General features: G+C 42.1%; 1 protein-coding gene across 1 annotated transcript; it reads right to left on the bottom strand.

Moving 5' to 3' along the window:
* Positions 1-213: 213 nt before the first annotated feature.
* LOC311258055 (desmoglein-2.1-like) lies at positions 214-18,553 on the bottom strand. Its single transcript, XM_084354103.1, has 14 exons — positions 18,464-18,553; positions 13,814-13,930; positions 12,190-12,345; positions 10,725-10,866; positions 9,939-10,108; positions 9,671-9,805; positions 8,812-8,997; positions 7,869-8,212; positions 6,893-7,035; positions 6,469-6,690; positions 5,394-5,633; positions 4,708-4,829; positions 3,920-4,180; positions 214-3,132 (listed from the first exon to the last, which is right to left on the bottom strand). The coding sequence occupies exons 1-14, from the start codon at positions 18,509-18,511 to the stop codon at positions 1,849-1,851; spliced, it is 3,570 nt and encodes a 1,189-aa protein (XP_084210229.1). The 5' UTR covers positions 18,512-18,553; the 3' UTR covers positions 214-1,848.
* Positions 18,554-20,751: the final 2,198 nt, after the last annotated feature.

The following is a 20,751-nucleotide window of genomic DNA, read 5'->3' as shown; positions in this document are numbered from 1 at the left end:
TTTCTGAACTCTTCCCAAGTTAAAACATTAGTATTGTGTTGTTTATAAATGAATATGAACTTGTGCAAACACATACCTATAAATAGTAACATCAGAGAAACTGATAATTTTGCAGTGGTCCCTTCATTTTTTCCAGAGCTGTATATATACACACACATTTACTTGTAAAACCACACAATAAAATTAGCATTTCACAAGAAGTCAGTGATTCCATATTGATAACAGTAGTTTTTATTGGCATTTTGATTGTATTCACGTTGTAGAATGAGGCACTGTACAATTCATACAGTCATATTAATCTGAATAAGATACTGTCTGTCAGAAAATACTAAAATGAGTTTGAAGATGAAGCAGCTTGAGTAGGTACATGAGGTATAGGTGTAAAAGGTTACTGTATGAACATTGGTAAAGAGTTCATCAACAAAGAGGAGCGCTAGTAGCAAGAAAACCCTCACCAACACGACTGAAGCTGAATATTTCTATAACAATACCACAAAAATCAACCAAAATGTTTAAAGTGTGCTTTACTGCACAGCTACTATAAACTTCCTATGTGTGATTTTCAGTATTTCACCTCCACCAGCTCTAAACTGACAGTAAACGACGAGCCCTTAAAGACTGAAATGTTCTAATGTACTGTGGTCGGATGTCTTCTTCACAATGAATACTACTGATCTGTGCTGATCAGCGACGGCATTACAGCATTTCTGGAACAGAATAAACAGGGATCAAAGCTTCATGATAAATACAGAGGCGTTGTACTGCCCTCTAGTGTTAGAAACATCAACACCAGAGGGTTTGAAATGTGAAGACAACCCTCTCTTGTTCTAACTCACTCACCACAACAAGCACTTCTCCAAACTAGGTTATTGAGTTGTTAATGAACACCAACAGTGTACAGCTTTCATGAACAGCCTCTGTGAAGGCTGTGAATTAGTTTGGATGAGCAGTTCTGGACAAAGTTGCAAGCAGCAACACAAGAGGGCAGGCAGTTAGCCAGACACGTCATAAACAGGCACTGCTAGAAGAACTAAAACACAAAGAAAATGCATTTACATCCTGAGACATTTCCACTGAGGAAACCTTATGGGATAGTAAAGATTGTTCCAGGTATTAGTCGAATTCTCAGGTGTTGCCAAATAAATTATAGTTCATAAAAAACTTGAAATTGCATGACGTTTTTTTTTTCTTTGGCAGGTGACCTTGGTATAAGCGGGATAATGCCCTTCAAGATGTCCACAATCAAAAATTAATGTGCAGCACGGAGGCCAGAACTGTCCAACCCACAGCGGAGACACCTCATCAGGCGTTTTCTCTTCTGTGGCAGCAGCCCAAATGCCAGAATAAATCTTAGCTAACTACATTTCTGCAAAACCGCAAATAAGTTAAAACTGAAAGTGTCTTTATGTTGCTACTTTATGTTTGTGTAGGTTGACTTTTCTTCTTCTCTCGTCGGAAAACGCTGTGCTTCTGGTCCGATTAGGTTTAAGCACAAAAATGATTTGGTTAGGGTTAGGGAAGGATTTGGCTTGGTTTAAAAAAGCCTGTTTTGGGCACCACAAAAATGGCTGGAAATGTCCCCACGTGTCCTAAAAGTATCCAGTGGTGTGACTTGGTCTGACACTACCTTTCATCTGTTTTTGCACTTTGTCTCATTTTGCTTTAATTGATAACTTTTCCACCTCTGCGATACGTAGAAACATTGCTATTGTTATATTTTACAAAGCCCACTCAGGTTTAAAGAAATGCATAAAAGCAGGTGGATAGAAACGCAATAAAAACAATTGATCCAATGATGAATGTTAGTCCGGACCAAAGTGGTGGAAAAGCAAAGATGCTATCAAAGAATTATTCATCATCTTTTTGCACCTTTGTCAGTACAAGTGCTGTCGACCTAGTTCTTCGCTTCTTCTTGCCTCTCTGTGTTAACGCGACCTCCTCATGACCTGCTGTTCCCTCACTGATGTGTCCATCTATCAGCATCCCTGTATTGCAGTACTCTCCTACCTCCACTCTCTGACCCGATCCGCCACTTCGTCTGACATCCCTTACCTCTACAAAGCGATCAGATCTCTGCTGTAACCCCACGCCCTGGTTCTCCTCAATCGCACTGCTGCCTCTTCTCCTACCAAGAGTTAAAGTCCCAGCAGCGTTTCCCCCGTGCATGATGTTCCCAGCGTGTCCAGACCCCCCGTTGACCAGAACCATACCCTGCAGGTTGTTTACAGGAGCTCCAGCCAGCAGCACGGTGCTCTGAAGCTGTCCATCTATCAGTGTCCCTGTATTACAGTACTCGCCTACCTCCACTCTCTGACCTGATCCATGACTTCGTCTGACATGCATTACCTCTCCAGAGCGATCAGATCTCTGCTGTAATCCCACTCCCTGGTTCTCCTCAATTACACTGTGACTCCTACCAAGAGTTAAAGTCCCGGCAGCGTTTCCCCCGTGCATGATGTTCCCAGCGTGTCCAGACCCCCCGTTGACCAGAACCATACCCTGCATGTTGTTTACAGGAGCTCCAGCCAGCAGCACGGTGCTCTGAAGCTGTGGTTGGACTACGTAGTGCATCGGCTGCATCACAGGGCTGGTGGTGTAGTAGACTGGCTTCTGCTGCTGTACTAGAAGTATCTGTCCAGAAGAGGGCAGCATGGCTGGGGCAACAGGAGGCGAGGGCAGCATGGCAGTGGCAACAGGACGGACAGGAGGCGACTGAGGCCTGCTGAGAACGTTGTGTGAAAACTGCCCATGCACACTGCTGGAAGCTGCTCCATTAAAACCCATGACTCGGGTGGATGACTGGCTGATGCTGATATTCTGATTCTGCTCCGAGCTCTTGCTATGGATTGTGGGTGGTTTAGTCTCCAATGAGGGCCCAGCAATGTGTTTAACTTCCTCCACCTGTGGGATGACAATACTTTGACGGGGCACAGGCGTTGGAGGTCTCGGAGGAGAGCAGATGTCAGCCAGGGTCTTAAACTTTGGTCCAAGGTCATCGAGGAACTGCAGGTTGTCGGCAGACTCCAGGATGCTGCAGCAGCCCACTGAGCCAGCAGAGGAGCCCTGACCCTCAAACTCATACCGAGCCAGGTAATCCTTCCCCGCCTGCAGCGCTGATGCACAGCCCGCTTTCTGCAGAGATCAACATGAACACAAAGAAAATGAGGGGCAGGTCACTCTTGTCTTTTCCTCTGACAAAGATTCACTGAATTAACACTGTGTAGTGTGCAGTCAGTCTTGCAAATCGCTCTTGCTAGGTTTCACGCTGTGTACCTGTATCCAAACCACAGTCATTGAGTATATCAGCTCCTCCTGAGGAACTACTGGCAGCTAGGTTTACGTTGTTTAGATGTGACGACCAGCAAGAGAAGTGACTGTTCAATTAAAAACAACAACCTCTCAAGTAGTTGGCGTGGCTGCCACAACGCCAGTTGCGTCATAATGGAGATTTTGACACGACTGAAAGAAACAAAGAACAGCACTGAAGGCTTTTCTCAGACTGACTTCAGAAAGAGTTTGAACTTCATCTGGTTGTCTTTTCACCGGAGTCATTGTTCTTTTTGTGAACTTTCTGTATAGTTACGGTTATCGTGAATCTGTTTGGCCACGATCATCAAGTAGTGAAAACCTGATATTGTGGCAGCCAGGCTGAGTACATGATAGTTTAGCTGTTTTATTTTATTCAGGGGCGACTTGCAACTTGCGTACGCTCTCTGTGTCTCTTCTGTACGGCTATTCTGTTTGGATTTTTTTATCAGCCAGGACACCGCTGTTATCAGACTTGGAAACATGATGACAATGTCACTTAAAAGAAGTCAGACAGTAAAATAAAAATACACAGGTTAACCAATCTTCTTCTGAAGAGAAAATAAAGGTGAACAGTAAAAAATACAACTTAACGAGTCTCTCAGTCTCTCACCTGTGAATAGTACTCAGCCAGAAATTCATCAGGCAGGGCAATGTCTTTATACTGTAACAGTTGCTCGTCCGTTGAGTACTGAGTATGAGCCCAGCTCTCCCTGGATTCTGCAAGGCTTCTCTGCTGGATCATGTAGTCATCCCCAGCCCTGGACATGGCAACACCCATGTTAGCAGACATGAAATAGGCTACATTGTTGGCCTGTGCAGCAGTTATGGCACCAGGTGTTATCTGGACTGGAGACCTGAGCAGAGGGACATCCTGAAGGACACGTGGACAGAGATTGAAAAGAAACAGCGTTAATTTACAAACAGACATGTCCATAACAGATGATTGTGCAAAGAGCAATGGTTTGTTTTATTTCTTTAAAGTTCAGTTCTTGAAAGTTAAGTCTCATTTTCATTGTTATTAATTATTTACAGTTCTTTTAAATCAAAAACCTTTAGCCTATCTACAGCATTTTGAATTTAAAGGATAAGTTCGCCCCAAAAATGAATATTCAGTCATTATGTAAGAAACCAGATGGTGCTGGAAAGCCCCACAAAACATTTCTGAAGTTTAGTAACTACAAGCCGTGAGATCCCAAACTGACTTGAAGAGACATTATTTACTATCTTGCATCTCATCTTTATTGTAAGCTACAGTAATAACACCCCTGTGAAGTTTACAGGGTGCACAAGCTCGCACGTGCATCAAGGATGTAAATCACCCCGAGCAACCACAACTCATTTTTAGCACGGCACTCCTGAAGACAGTACATGTAGTCAGCTTCACACTGTGCTACTTACCCTGTCCTCTCCTCGGCCCTCTGTGTGATAGTTAATCAAGTGATCTCTGGTATCAAAAGGAAGATCAGAGAAGACTCCCGACACTCCTCCACACGAGCAGCTCATCAATAAGAGCCCTACGACTGAAAAACACAAAATCGTACACGTCGCATATAAAATGTTCGTACACACTGTGAGTAGCAGACATGGAGATATATTTGCTAATATAAAAAATGATCTGCATGGATAAATATCACTCATGGAAAATATGTTGTTATTTTATTTGTGCTGAGCCTCTAAATCTATTATTTTTACAAATCGTATCACACCAACCTCGGCTTTTTACTAACCGCTCGATGTCATGTCGATGACATTTAGAAGATGTCATTTTATACTAAATGCAACAATAAGTAAATAAATTCACGCTGGAACCATGTTCATTATTGTTGTCTGTACTGTGCATGTTGTGTTATTTATTATTGTGTATTCTTTCATTACTATGATGTGTTTTTAGGGCAAATTTCCACATTTGAAGACAATAAACATTATTATTATTTTTGAAACAACACATGCAATAACTGTTCACTACTGCTGAGGTAGTATGAAATAATCCTACCCACTGATAGAGTATCTGAAGTACAGTATTTGTATCAGAAAGTTGTATCTCGGTCTCATTTCTGAGTCAAGCTAACACATCTCATACTCACTGAGCAGTGTCAGCAGTCCCAGAATCAGTGCTCCGATTCCCAGTCCTCCAAATGTAGACGAGGACTCCCTCAGAGAGGTTGCAGAGTGCTTGCAGGTCTCTCCTCCAACACAGGAGCACACGTGTATGTCCAGGTGCTGAGGTTCTGGGCAGGCGAGGCCTTGCTTGTCCTTTATGAGGAGGACAAGCTTGTAGTGACCGGCCCACAGGGGACTCAGAGCCCTGAGGGATGCACTGGTATCTAAGAGCAAGCAGAAAGAGAGGAGTTCTTACTAAAAACTGGTGGATCATCCTGTTTTACTGTTGATGCACCCTTGTGTCATGATGAGAAGTGCCCTCAACTGTATGTAAAGGATTAGAAACAAAATCCAGTGGCTTCCCTGGAGAGATCTCCAAACATTTATGGATTATGTTCTTCACCCCAATGGCCTGAAATATTTAAAAAATGTAACACCCACTTCACTAATGGTCAAAACTATCACTATATAACAGTTACCAATGTAAACCACCAAGTTATGATAGACACAAGTATGACAAAGACTCACAAACAGTGACATTTGTAACATTTTCAACTTTCAACAAGGCTTGATGGGAAATATTGGCCTCTGTTGACTGAGTGATGAGGTTGCTATTGATCGGCATAATGCTGCGTGACTGATGTGGTTTTTGTTAATCAAGCTGCTAGCCTGAAGGTGGATAGCTAGAGGAGGATGGAGTAAAAAAAAGTTGCCTTTAAGTTAATTAAAATGTTGCAGCCACGTTAATCAGCGGATCAGATGGTTGATGTTTTGTTTGTTGCGGTGCAGAACGTTACCAGCTGGAACCTCCTGTGTGCCTGCAGGTTATTATAATGATAATAACTACCAAAACAGCCCAAACTCAGCTGGAGCGCGCAGTTCCTTATGAGCGGATGTTATTTAACATTACATACATTTTTGTCCCCGCACTTTTGAACCCAATACAGCGCCACTGAAACCCAGAAAGGACCAAACATCAGCACCCAGCCAGTAGCCTACCTTACATCACCCGCCAATACACACACACACACACTAAAAACATCATCTATAACACCTTACCGTTTACAGGTTCAACACTCCACTCCCCTCGGCTTTCCTTTGTGACAACGCTGAAGCTTAAAGGGGCTGAGTTTGGGTCTCCATCCTCATCCACCGCTGTGACGTTAACAACCTCAGTGTCCGTGCAGACGTACTCCACTCTGTTGACCATCGAGGGGCAGTTATCATTTACATCTCCCACCTGCAACGCTATTGTTCCCGTGGAAATCTTTAGAGGCTCGTCTGTGGAAATAAGAAAGTACAACAAGCTCTGTAGAATCTGAGCGTTCGCAGTACATTTTTGAATTGTTGAGTGCGTACAAGAAGACTAGAAACCATGCAGTTCGTTGTGTTGACATTAAAAGTATTGTTCAATGGAGCTTTAAAGTGTTCAAGGGTTCAGTTATGGTCAGGTCTACACCTACTGTCCATAACATGAGCTTACCTTGAGACAAACTTATTATTTTAGCGTAGTAGGTTCCATTAACCACGTGCGGGGACTCTCTGTCCGGGAACTTTTGAAGTCTAATTTCTGCTGTTTCTGGGTCGATCATCAGCCAGTTGTCAGGATCGTAGCCTTTAGCATATCTGTGGGGACAGCATGCAGCAAAACTTTTTTAGATTACTACAGTCAAAGCAGTCACGTATTTTGATCTACTGTTTGTTTGTTTGTTTGTCGTTGATCGGTCCGCCACTTTGCTCCAGACTGGAATATTTCAACAACCATCAAACGGTTTGGCAACAAATTTGTTTCCCCATCAATCAAGTTGCTATACACAGCTCATGTCGGTGCAGAAGACCAGAGAGAAAGATGTTTTTAAAAGTCTGTGTGTTCAGCTCCCAGTGATTTTGTAGCCTCTACTAAATCAGCTTTAGTTTCTCTGCTGGGTCCCTGTTTTTACTTTCAGATGTCTGCTTTATTTTCATCATGTTCGTTTTCAGCTGTTTCAAGAGTTGTGTTGAATTACTGCTGGTAGAAACAAATCATTTTCAGATTTTATTGTGAAATTGTATTGCTTTTATTGTGAAGAATTTATAGGACATAAAAAATGTTCATCACCAAATTAGTGGAGCTTTTTTAGTGGCTGTTTTTCAATAATACTGCAGGGAGGTGGAGTTTTTTTACAGCCTGACTGGGAGTCAAGAAAAGTGATGTAATGGAAATGCAAACCCCTGCTGTGCTGGGCTGACGTGCCGAGTCAAACCGAGTCAAACCGCGTGAAGCAGAGCAAACACGTGTGTGGAAAAGCCCCATCAGCCCCAGTGTTTTCCTAAATCAGCTGGTCACTGTAGTTTTTAACAAACATTCCTCAAACAGGAGATATAGTTCATTTGTTGGGGACCATTTTCACTGAATGTTACAGTAGTATTACATCCAAATTACAAGTTCAATTGATTCATGAATTTATATTTCATCTCACCGAACATTTTCTGCAGGCTTTCCACTGTCGGCGTCAGTGGCTCTGAAGACACCGATCACCTCGTTTAATGGATTTTCCTTTGGGTTCTCCGAAACAGAGAGCGGCTTCGTTGCAGGTTTGAAGACAGCCCCCTCAGGCTCGTTCTGGACTGCAATGTTCACTGAGTAAACTTTGCCTCCTTTTGGCCTATTTGTCGTGGGCTTCCCAGCTCCAGTGGCTCCAGTTCCGGCTCCAGCCCCTGCACCACCTCCACCTCCCCCTCCTCCTCCTCCTCCTGCACCACCTCCTCCTCCCCCTGCACCACCTCCTCCTCCCCCTGCACCACCTCCACCTCCAGCGCCACCTCCTCCTGCTCCTGCTCCTCCTCCTCCACCTCCTCCTGCTCCACCTCCTCCTCCTCCTGCTCCTCCTCCTCCTCCTCCTCCATCACCACCTCCATCCCCCACAAATGGAGCAACATTGGCGACTACCACTCCCAGCTTGATATCAGGATTTTGCTCAAAATCAACAGGCTGGAAGGAAAAAACAGAATTGTGTCTCATTAGTTTATTGTCACAGGTCACTGTTGCACAAGTCCTTCAGAAGATTGACATGTTTTTTAGTAATTAGGCATATAAGGACAAAATATACCCAAACCAAACACGATATGTCACATTTGAATATGAGGAATGTGGTGAAAACTATATTAGAGTGATCTAACCAATATGTGAACATAGAGTGACGAAGCTACATTGGCAGATATGTCCTCAACAAAAGTCTGATATCAGTCAGTTAAACCATGTGTTCATCTACATCTGCATCAAAAGATGACATGACATACCCCTCCAAAACATTTGGTTGGTTTATGCATGATGATACTGTATATAGTGACATTAGTTTTAAACAATAGATGGCGTTGTGGTGGTTTGAAGGGGTTCATCTTGCCCACCCTCCCCAGCCTTACCTTTTCAAGCACCAGAATACCTTCGTTGGTATTGGGATCTGTCTTTATGCTGAAGATCCCGTCATCATTTCCGGAGACGATATCAAAAACAGCATTGTAGTTGTCGGTTTTCTTTTCATCGTCATCCAGCACTTTGAACCTCATCACCTCCATTTTTTCTGTGTTCTCCTTAATGCTGGCTGAATACTTGACCGACAAAGCAGAAGGAAGAAATAATTAATTTGAACCATTATCACTTTTAATCACTTCATAGCTCAACAAATTCAGCACAAAGACTGGAAAGAGGAGCAACCAGCAAATATGGCCCTGCAGCTGACCACAAGCTATCTGTTTAGCATGTTATATTACCTAACCCCAAAATCAATGTGGAAGCAGTGAAATGATAACGAATTGTCAGATTCACTAAGTTTATACGGCTTGCCATCTGGAAAACTCAGCCATAGTTGAGCTTTGCATCCTGAGCATGACGTCAACGGAAAATGGCCGCTGTGTGAATATGTTCAATTGTTATTTGCGTACGCTTTTATTTACAATTATGGTGACAGACTCTCTATAGTACACTCGTATTTTGAGGGTCATTTATTTGCCAAAAAAGACCCAAAACGCACAGTAAATGAAGTTTAAGATATATTTGATTGCTGAGACACATTTTCAAATATCCCGATGGTATCGTCACGTGAATTTGTTTGGTGACAATAATCGTCTAGCGAAAACCTGAAGTGGGAAAGGTAGTAGTGTGGATGTAGCTACAGTCTGTAGACAGGGCAGAGAAATATCAGGGAGGGAGCATTTACAGACTATTTCAAGTCATTGACACTATTTCATATCAGAACATCTGTTCTGGAAACAACGTTGATACCTCATCTTTATCCAGGGCTGGTTTGTTATCATTGATGTCCAACACTTTGACAAGAACAGTCCCGGTGCCTGTGTTGCCGTTAGGATGTCCATCCAAATCAGTTCCTTTAATTGTTAACAAGTAGGAGCTTTGTTTCTGTGGACAACAGAGGAAAAGCACCGGGTTTATCATTCGATGAGAGATGAGTTCAACAATCCTGTTTTACCATCTACAGACGTATTGCAGTTGTTGTAAGGCATATGAAATCTGGATCAGTTATCTGCCCGACCTCTCTGTCTAAGGTGTTTTCTTTGACGTAGATGCGTCCGGTGTGCCGGTCTATGCTGAAGAAGTTTGTGCCATTAGAGGGCTCCTGCTTCAAGATGCTGTAGGAGATCTTTGTATGGTCAGAGTTGGGCAAGTCTGCATCGGTAGCTGTAACCACAGCAACCAGAGTCCCTGAAAACACAAAGGGAAGAAAGCATTCAGAAGCTTTTCCGTTAATAGATGACACTGCTGTAATGATCTGCTCTCTCACCACTAGGACTGCTCAAAGTAAATTGATGCATGAGAAAAAAATTGCCCCCTTGCAACGCCAGGCACAGATCCAGGGATTTTCTCTCTTTTTTTAACATTGCTTGCAAACTGCATTGATTTTTCTACATTTTGTTTAAGGGAATAATTCATGGATCTTCACGAAAACAAATCAGGTGTATTTCAGTGTCTGGTATCTATGAGTGAGAACAGTTTGATGCGGATCCAAATAAAAAATCCAGATCAAGTGGATCTGAATATGTGTTAATTTGATATTGGATTGATTGACTTCAAGGGACTATTGGGCTTTGGCAGAGGTATGCGCTCTACTGAGTGCCATTCTAGTGTTCCTACTTAGTTCTCTCCGTCACTGTCAAGTGAAGAAGAGGTTTATTTAAGAGTCTGATGTGCTGAAAATGCTTTGGCACATCTTTTCTGTCAGTAGTGTCAGCAGTAGTAAAGCACAGGCCCTGTCCAAGTGAAAACATATAGAAGGACATTTGAATCTTTTGAGTGTTGGTGGCAGACGACATGTTTTTACCTGCTGGACTGGACTCTTTGACTGTAGCCGGAGGTACGGGTTGGAAGACAGGTGGGTTATCATTGTCATCCACCACTTCAAAATTCAGTGCTATGCCAGCTTCAGCCACGCTTCCGTTACCAAATCCTGCTTCTCCGATCAGCTGTTGAACAGAAAACAAACCACACACGTCTTCACAAGTGGTGATCCATTGGATTTCTACGGCTCCATGTCGGGGCAGAGCGGTGGTAAAGAAAGTATTCAGATTTATACTTCAGTAAAAGTACGTCAAGGTAAAAATACTTCAGTTCAGAAAGTTCAGCATGTTTTATTATTGTCACTACTCATGCACTGATGTGTATATGCTGCACTTTGTTTCATTATATACTGGATAATTCAGAAGAATATTTTGTTAGCTGACCAGTGTTGTAAAAAGTACCAGAAAGTCATACTTGAGTAAAGTAATGATATTGTCTTCAAATATCACTTTAGTGACAATGAAAGTCATCCATACAAAACAAGTATGAGATGCTAAGTAAGTAAGTCAGTAGTTTTCTGGCAATATGTACTTAAAGGTGCAGTGTGTAAGAAATGGATCTTATACTCCCAACAGCATATCGGCAGAGTTGGCAGAGTAGCTAACTGCTGCTAACTGTTTACTGTTTATGACTGGATATACTCCGATACAGTGGATGGCGGTGTGGTTTTTAGTCCACCGGTGAAACCAACAAAGAAGAGGAGGAGGAGTATTTAACGTGGTTGGCTTTGACCGTAACTTCCTCCGCAAAGAAAACGGCTGGCCTCATTGTTGAGATCGAGCCCCCACAAAGAGCGCCAGGCCTTGAAGCCTTTGTCGTGTAATTACATCGTCATGTGATGCACTGGGGACTTTTTATCCAAAAAGCTAACATTGTGAAAGACGCGTCTGTAAAACGGTAATAAAAGCCTCACAACTCCTGTGAAATGACTCGTTTTACTTTGGGCGCTAAACCGGAAGTTAGCCGCCTCAATCAGCAGAAGTCTCGAGTGCTCATGCTCTTTGGCACCACAGCCGGACAGCCACCGCCACAATTAAAGTCTGATTCTGTGGAAAACACTATATTTAATGTTTAACAAACATTCTTACATACTGCACCTTTAAGTCTATAAAGTACAAGTAAAAGTAAGTTATACATATGTGCCAGGCCCATGACGAGATCTGATATTTAGTATTTTTCTGATTATCGGCATCTCAGTATTGTTTTTTCATTGCCAATAAAATATTTACAAACGCACTACTACTACTAACTGATGTAGCATGCAATCTACAAAGTATCGAGAAACTACAGCTTTCAGTTACTAGTTAAGATTTTAGAAGTTCAGTACTTGAAAAATAGTAAGAGCAGCAATAATAACGTCACTTAAATTCAAAAGAAAATGTTGAATTGTAGTTGATAATTGATTAGTAAGTCATTGTGTAATAAGCTGTGTTTAGTTGTGTTCTCACCGTGTAATTAGGTCTCTTCTCTCGGTCCAGTTTCCCCCGGACGTACACGAATCCGGTGGTCTCCCCCACGATGAACACGTTCACAGGTGGCATATTGGCCCCGGGCCCCGTCAGAGAGTAGTGCAGGGTCATCCCTTTAGCTTTGTCGGACCTGATCTGAGAACGATCACAACAATCATAACAACAATGAAGCCTTTTTTTTTTTTAAAAACATTACAATTTATTATGAAATGAATGGTCTGTCATCCAGCACAGCCAAGCAAGATAAACCATCTGAATCAAAATGAAATCAATTTTATTTAAGGAGCCAAAGAACGCGATCACATTGCCTCAGTGGGCTGCACAGGGAAAATCATCCTCTGTCATTAGACCCTCGATTCAAGTATCATCCATCATCGTAAAGATGCTAAGCAGGCGGTAAAACAGACCTCGAGAGTTTTCTTTACCACGACGTTGAACTAACTTGTTTAATGCCGCGGTGTGTGTTGGTCAGCTGGTCTCATTTGTTACGGCTTTTTTTTTTCAGTTGTTTAATAAAAAAAAAGTTAATCTCTGGTTGACGGCATAGAAAGTGTTCACAAACATGGCCGACTTCATGTTCTTCTCGCAAAGGTAATTATTCAGTCATTGAATAAAAGAAACGCCTGCAACTCTACACGCTGGGTGAACTAAATACACGTGATGTAAAGCCATGTAGTGACTGTCACGTTCCTCTTAAACAACTGTGTGCTGTGCAGATGCACGGTGACTCAGTCTAATGCTAGAGAGCAGCTCTGGGAACAGATCCAAATCAAGGCTCAGGTGTCAGGAGTAGTCGTACACTTAAATTTGAATATTGCAGATCCAGGAGTCAAGATTGAACACGACTACGTTGAAGCATGACAACTTTCATTGCTTCTGGCAGCCTCTTTTGACATTGGCTGAATAGTTTCCAACTTTCCTATGTCTCAGGGCTCCGTATTCACCCGTTTGACATTAATGGATCAAATGCAAAAAGAGACTTTTAATTCATTATACATTAATCACCTATGCTCTCCTCCTCAGGGGCTATAAGTCTCCTGCTGAATAATAAGAGAGCAGGTTGGAGCAGGCAGCATGCAGGTTTATCTCCCCTCTCTATGAGCCACAGACACCACAAAACAAATCCCAGCTCCTTTACAAGTGAAGAGAACCCAGGAGAACATTGAATGCAAATTCTGACAGAGCTGTGGTTTGTGAAAGTTTTTGAAAACAAGAATCACAAACAGTAGCTCCTGTAGCTCAGGGTTAAAAAGACAACTAACGTGAAGTGCAACATCCCTGTTTGGACTTTTGCTGAACACCTTTCTTGCATCCCCTTGTTTCCTTGCATCTCTCTTCTGCCACTACTGAAGGCAGAAAGCCCACATAATCATTTAAGTCCCAAGTGGACATTAGTCCAGTGAAAAGCTGCAGCAGGACAGAGAGTTCCCCAAGACTAAAATAATCAATGACTCCCAATTTATTATTATTTTGATGGCATACGACTTCCATGTACGGTGAGCTTACTGACCCATCCTTTAAGATATAGTCTAGTAGTCTAACAGCCACAGAGAAATCAAAATGAAACCTTTGCATAATGAAAACAAAGAGATGAACCTCTTACCTTGGAAACATGGCTGGTTCCAGTGTAGTCAAAGTTCTCTTTAAGCCTTGTTGCTGGGATGACCCAGTCCCTCTTGTGGCGTCTGAGCTGTGGGACTCTGGCTGCACTGCCTCCACACTGCAGAGAGAAGAGGACAATCATCTCACAAGTCTGAAGCTCCTTCACCTGTTCACACAGGCTGCAGTGTTCGTTCGCCGACATGAAAGCGCCGGAGTCTGTCTGCAGTTCAGTCGTGTTCTTGTTTTTTACTAATTTGATGCTGACAACGCTGTGTAGTGTACAACCTGCAGGCTGCTCTGTTTGCATGTACAGAACAACACTGATTGGCAGGTTACATTTCTGAAAAACCACAGATTTGTTCAAATTTGTCATACAAACCACATTAATATCTGAATAATATCATCATATCATATCATGCTGACCCTACATGTATATAAGCTGACTTTCACATCGGGAGGTTAAGCGGTTGGTTGAGAGCGACCAGGTCTTCGGAAACAAGCCCACCTGGCTTTAAGGGGACTTGATCAGTTTATACTGTACAAGCAGTGAATGTGTGAAGTCGTTTTACATTTCGAAAGTACTTGAACATGAACAAAACCAACCGGCTAGTAATAAATGAATGAATCAAAATGAAAGTGAAGAAGTTGCATACACTAACCTGACCCATTACAGTAAAAAAAAGTGACTTAACCCAATACTGGGGATTTCAATTGTATAATTATACTTATCAAGTACTGCGTTATGACACATTTAAACTAGCATGTTGAAAAAGAAAAAAGGAGAGGTTAATGCATATTCCCAATACCAATGACAAAGACAGACGTTGTCCAGCCCTAATTGGTGTTACTCTTTTTAACTGAGACTGAGGGACATGTCAGTCAGGAGCAGTATGAAACCTCTCTGTCCTCACTCTGAGATGGGTGCGTACCTGTGGTCTGGGTGTGTTTGGGTTACTGTAAACACCTGTATAACGAGAAGATGGTGACAGTTTTTTCTCGTATCAACTCTATCGAGGTGATCTACAGAGCGTCTGTTTGCATGTCATTCATATTGTGGTTAGTTTATTGAAGTATATAATTGTAATTACCTTATGCTCATAAAGTAAAATTCTTTGGTGGTAGGTGTGACGGTTGGCGTGCTGGGCGTAGTTTGATTTGCCTGTCAAGCCCATGCCATTGGAAATAATGGGTTTCCGAGAAAAGCCATTGTCACATTCTGTCTGAAAGGTATATTATGTGTTACCTGTTACTTTTATGGACAACTAAATGCCTTCCTAGAAAACGACTCTATGAGGTCAAATTTAGTTTTTTTCAACGAAGAAGCGAGAAACGAGACGAGTACATGTATCTTGCCATCATACTGCACAATACTGCATTATGACACATTTAAACTGGCATGTTGAAGAAGATTTGCACATATTTGACACTAAACTCACAGTATGTTCTGAGTGCTTTTAAATCGCCACTTGAGGTTGAATTAAATCCCTCAACCCAGTGTCTCCACTCACTCTTTATCATAGTAAGCTAAGTGGCTAAAAAATGTTGTAGACGGATTCTGCAGGATGAGAAAACGGCATTTTGCTCGATTATATCGGAGAGACAGGAGTCGTGGGAACAACATGACTTGAGAAACAAGCCCCAAGACTTGGAAGCCCTTGGTGAAACATCTTCCAAGTCGCCTAACAGTAACTTTAACAAGCAACGTTCAAGTATAAGGTCACATAATTCACTATATTTCTATATTACTCTCCACCTCGTCATTTAACCTGCAGCAGTCACCAGAAAAACTGGTGTAAGCATGGTCAGATGAGCTGTGTGCTTGAGATGCACACCTTCTTTTCTTTATAGGATAAGTACCAGTTTATGTCTGGGAGAGTTTCTATGCGTCTGTGCATAGTTTGCACATCTGCCCTCAGGCGTTTCCAATGACTGATTATACCTTAGTGTGATGGTAAGAGTGATGCCATGCCACAAACGACTTCCCAAGAACATTCAGGCATTTTACGACAGACAATTGTGACCCAGCAGGTTTCCTTCAAAGGACTGATGCTTAGTTCTCTGGAAAACTGTGGGTAATGCACCTGGGAAGGTAATCAACAGCAACAATCTGGTGATGATACATGATCAGCGTCTTCATATTACATTAGATAAGATTAGATTAGATTCAACCTTATTGTCACTGTGCACAGTACAAGTACAGAGACAACGAAGTGCAGTTAGTGTCTAACCAGAAGTGCAAAAAGCAGTAAAGTGCAGAGTATGTACAGTATAAATAGTGCAGCAGACAGATATTACAATATGTACAGTATATAAATAAATGGAGTGTAGTAGGACTAGGTACAGTATGTACAGTGTATACACTGGACTGGAGCATGAGGAACGTCATTTGATTTCTTTGAATCTTCGATGGCATGAAAATATGAAAGTATGTTTTCCTTTGCAAATCAGCTCACTACAAAGCTTTCACTGCACTATACCTACAGTTATTACATTATATTTCCATATCCACGTTTTAAATACACAACCACTAACTCGGTTCTGTTCAGAGCGCTGCGTCTGAGCTTCATTAGCTATTAAATCCATTCAGACTGATTACTAATGTTGTGAGGTTATGATAATTATGAGAAAGTCATTAATAGTACCACAACTTAGGTATTTCATTCACATGTCAATCGATAGTGGTATGAAACCTCTCTGTCCTCACTCTAACCTCAGTCTCATCAGTTGAGATGGGTGCGTACCTGTGGTCTGGCTGTGTTTGGGAATCTGTGAACACCTGTATAACAAGAAGATGGTGGCAGTTTTTTCCTCGTATCAGCTTTATTGAGGCTTTATTGAGAGCGTCTGTCTGCATGCCATTCATATTGTGGTTGGTGTATTGAACCATTTCAGTGTAATAACCTTATGCTCATAAAGAAAATGACTTGGCCGCAGGTGTGGCAGGTGGCGTGCTGGGCGTAGTACGATTTGCCTATCAAGCACATGCCATTGGAAATAATGGGTTTCAGAGAAAAGCCATTGTCACATTGTGTCTGAAAGGCCCATTAGGTGAATAATGTTTTAAGTATTACTTTTACGTACAACTAAATGCCTTCCTACAAACCGACTCTACGGAGGTCAAATTTTGTTTCTTTCAACGAAGAAGCCAGAAACGAGACGAGTACATGAATCTTGTCAGCACATCATATGCATCATATACAGAGATGTTTCTTTTTTTTTTAAGTCTGTCTGCAGACATAAAACAAACATAATAACAAGTCCATTCAGAATTATATTTAAAAAAAATATATGATAGTACTAGTAATAAATAATACATAATAATAATAATAAATAGGAAGCAGAAAGAAACTGTTGATGTTGTGACATTTTTTTGCACAGTTATTACCTAATCATACTTGTACACACTTGATCAACAAACATTTGCAACATTCTTTCAGCATATCAAATCACACAGCAAGTCCCAATCTGCAGAGAAGGTATAGAACAAGTCATTATCAGTGAACTTGTTTTAAATACTGTCAGACACATCTTCATTATGAGAAACGTTAAAATAAAACAACCAAAGAGAAGAAATGACAAAAGAGATGGTTATAATTCTGGTATTGCTTGTATCACAGGTGCCCACCTTTCAGTAAACCTGTGTTTTCTGATATTTTTTTCCCATGACTGTGTCTTCATTGCATGTAATGTTTGGTGCCTCAATAAGAAGATCATGCCTCTCTCCGTCATATTCTCAGGGGGGTATACCCAGAATGAATAGTGCAGGAGCCAAAGTTAAGTAAGTGTGATTAATTTTTAGGTAAATAAATCACCCCTAGCGAGAGGAAACCAAAACTAACCATCCCATGTTGCAAGTTCAACAACAAACCTGTTTCCCTCGTTCAGTTACAGTAAGAGAGATATAAAAGGAAGTCGGTGAGCCATGAGTGAATGACGCGAGTGTGTTTGGATAAAAGTGCGTCTTCATTTTTTAAATTCCAAACACGGCAGGAAGAAAACATCTCAGCTCTTTGTGGAGTTTATGTGGTTGTGTTTTATGTGAGGGATGTGTTGATTGTTCAAGGTTGAGTTGATGACAAAGAAAAACATGATGACGTGCTTGTCAGTGGAATAAACATGGGTTATTCAAGGTGAGACAGAGAGGGGTGGAGGGAACAAAATGTACGGCGCATATGGTGAGATGATTCTCGTGTGAATGGAAATATAACATGTAGAGACATTAGATGTGACCTTTAAGACTGAAAATGTAGACAGACGTTATAAATTTTTAGAAATGATCCCCTCAGGTTAACTCACTGTTCCCAGGATCAAAACCAGTCCAGGTGAAGCAGCTTTTAAATCCCATGCGCATTACCTGTGGAACAAGCATTAAATACCTGAGGTCTGCTAAACCTCTGCTCATTCATCAGGAGTTAGAGCGTTCCCATTTACTGTGGCTTCTTAATGAATTAGACACATGTAATGTGATTTAAAAACATCCTCTTAATGTCTAATTTTTAAGGTACTTTTATGCCTATATAAATCATTTCCCCTCCCACACACACAAACACATTTACATGTATTCCCCCATTTTTCATCCATCACTTCATTCCCGTGACCCCCTCCTCTAATACGTGCAGACATACAAAGACAAGACGAGGTATGAACTCACCAACACAGACAGGTAAAGCAGTAAAATGATGGCTGTCAAACGGCCCATGTCTCAGGTAGAAGCTGCACACTGGACAAACACAGTTCCTCCAGTAGTAATGTTAGCGGCTCCAGGTGCCAACGGGCCCTCAGAACATTAGACGATTGCCTCACATCATCCTGTCCTCCTCCTCTTAAGCTTCTCTGTTTGTTCACTGCTCCTCCCACCTTTACAACTCCTCCTGCCACACATACAGCACTCCCATCACCGAGCACACTGGGGAAAGTCTGAATCCACTTCACATTTGACTTTTTTCACACCACATGTGCAAGTATGGGATCAGTGGGGTGAACTGTAACCAGAGCATTGACGTATCACAGGTGAACTGTGCACTGTATACCTCAGCGGATCGCAAACAGTCGCCTATTTACACTTCCAGAAGTAATTTTCGATTTGGTGTTTCGGTCTATTGATGATAACGTAAAATCAATATTACAATAAACAAAATATAGTATCGATATTGTGTTGAAAATACACATTTGATAATATTGTATAAATAATCTAAACCCCTAAAATAATTCCTGTTTCTTTCCGCTCTCACTTTTTCTTACTAGGCAGCAGTAATGTGCCTTCACACTGGTTACCAGCTGCCACAAAAAAGAAGAAGAGGCAGCAGTAAGACAGAGGACACTAATCAGTCAGCTAAACTTCAGGCACGTCTTAAATACAAAAAAAACCCTCAAAAAACTTAAGGGAACTTCTTTGAGGGAAAATCTTTACTGATGCAACAACGGTCAGTGGAAACCAAAATCATCAACTCACTGAGGGCTGGATTTAAAATCACACCGAAGATCAAGGTAAAAAATAAAAATCACGGGCTGATCCACGTGTGAGTTTTATCATGGCAGCTCATCATGTGACTCAGTAGTGTGTACGGCACAACAACGCGAGCTCTGGATAGTCTGTAGCAGTACTTGGCGGTATCGGACGTCCCGATACATAACGTCCCATTAGGTGCTCAATTGGATTTGGGTCAGGGAAACGGGAGGGCCAGCCAATGGCAACAATGCCTTCGTCATCCAGGAACTGCCTACACACTCCCAGGGCCTTACCACTCCCAGGGCCTTACCACTCCCAGGGTAAGGTCTGACAATCGCTCTGCAGGTACCGCCTCATGCTACCAGCAGTGACGAGGACACTCGCAGAACACAAAACTAGAGAGGAATCAGTCCGGACGGATAAGGAGAGAGCAATTGCAATTGCATGCAAAACCATTCCCTTTTTGGGGGGTTGTCTTGGTTTCGCCTCTCCATTGCATGCATGAAAACCTGGATGACCTGCAATTTTCTTCTGCTTAACTCAGGTATTGTGCTGGGCCCTTAACATCCTAGAGACACATTATCCCATGATATAGATGGCATCACTCTGGCCTCCAGCACCACAGTAAGGAATCTGGGAGTTACCATTGATCAGGATTTGTTAATTCCCACATACGTAAAACAATTTTCAAGACTGCCTTCTTCCACCCGCCAAACATCGCAAAAATCAGGAACATCCTGTCACAAAGAGATGCAGAGAAATGAGTCCACACTATTGTTACTTCAAGGCTGGATTTCTGTAATTCATCAGGCTGCCCCAATACGTCTCTAAAGACTCCAGCTGATCCAGAATGCTGCTGCACATGTTCTGACAAGAACCCACATTAGAGAACATATTTCCCCCATATTGACCTCTCTGCACTGGATCCCTGTAAAATACAGAATAGAAGTTGAAATCCTCCTCCTCACACACAAAGTCCTTAATGGCCAGGCACCAGCATATCTTAAAGACCTAATAGTACCCTGTTACCCCGCTGCGCTCTCAGGATGCAGGGTTACTTCTGGTTCCTAGAGTCCCCAAAAGTAGAATGGGAGCAGACACCCTCTCTACGTTAAAGGGAAGCCTTAAAGCTTTCCTTTTTGATGAAGTGTATAGATAACGCTTGGCTACACTGCCTTAGGTTGCACTGAGCTGCTCTCTCTTCCTGTTTGTCTGTTCACGTTCATGTCTCATTAATGCATGCCACTGACTTGGCTTCTTCCCCGGAGTCTCTGCGTCTGGCAGGTTCCCACGGATCATCATCATCATCATCATCATCATACTTAGTATTATTAACATAATGTATATTTCAATTATTTAAGCTGTAGCTTATTGTTGTGACTTTAACATCGCCCCCCCACCTCTCCCACTCAATATGGCCAAAAAATAACATAGAAACCAAAAAATTGTAGCAAAATTTGAAGGAGCTACCGTCCACTGCGTCTGCATGA

This window comes from Pagrus pagrus (assembly GCF_965226575.1).
Source record: "Pagrus pagrus genome assembly, chromosome: 6".
NCBI lineage: Eukaryota > Metazoa > Chordata > Actinopteri > Spariformes > Sparidae > Pagrus > Pagrus pagrus.
The sequence above is the reverse complement of the archived record's forward strand: the minus strand, read 5'-3'. Positions and strand labels throughout refer to the sequence as shown.

What these genes read in the sequence shown, in the direction of transcription:
- LOC311258055 (XM_084354103.1), bottom strand. Translation starts at nt 18,511, where the DNA reads ATGGGCCGTTTGACAGCCATCATTTTACTGCTTTACCTGTCTGTGTTG. An exon ending in CAAAGAGTCCAGTCCAGCAG is followed by an intron (nt 10,109 to 10,724) that starts GTAAAAACATGT and finishes TTGTGTTTTCAG; the next exon opens with GGACTCTGGTTGCTGTGGTT. An exon ending in AAGCCTGCAGAAAATGTTCG is followed by an intron (nt 7,036 to 7,868) that starts GTGAGATGAAAT and finishes CTGTCCCCACAG; the next exon opens with ATATGCTAAAGGCTACGATC.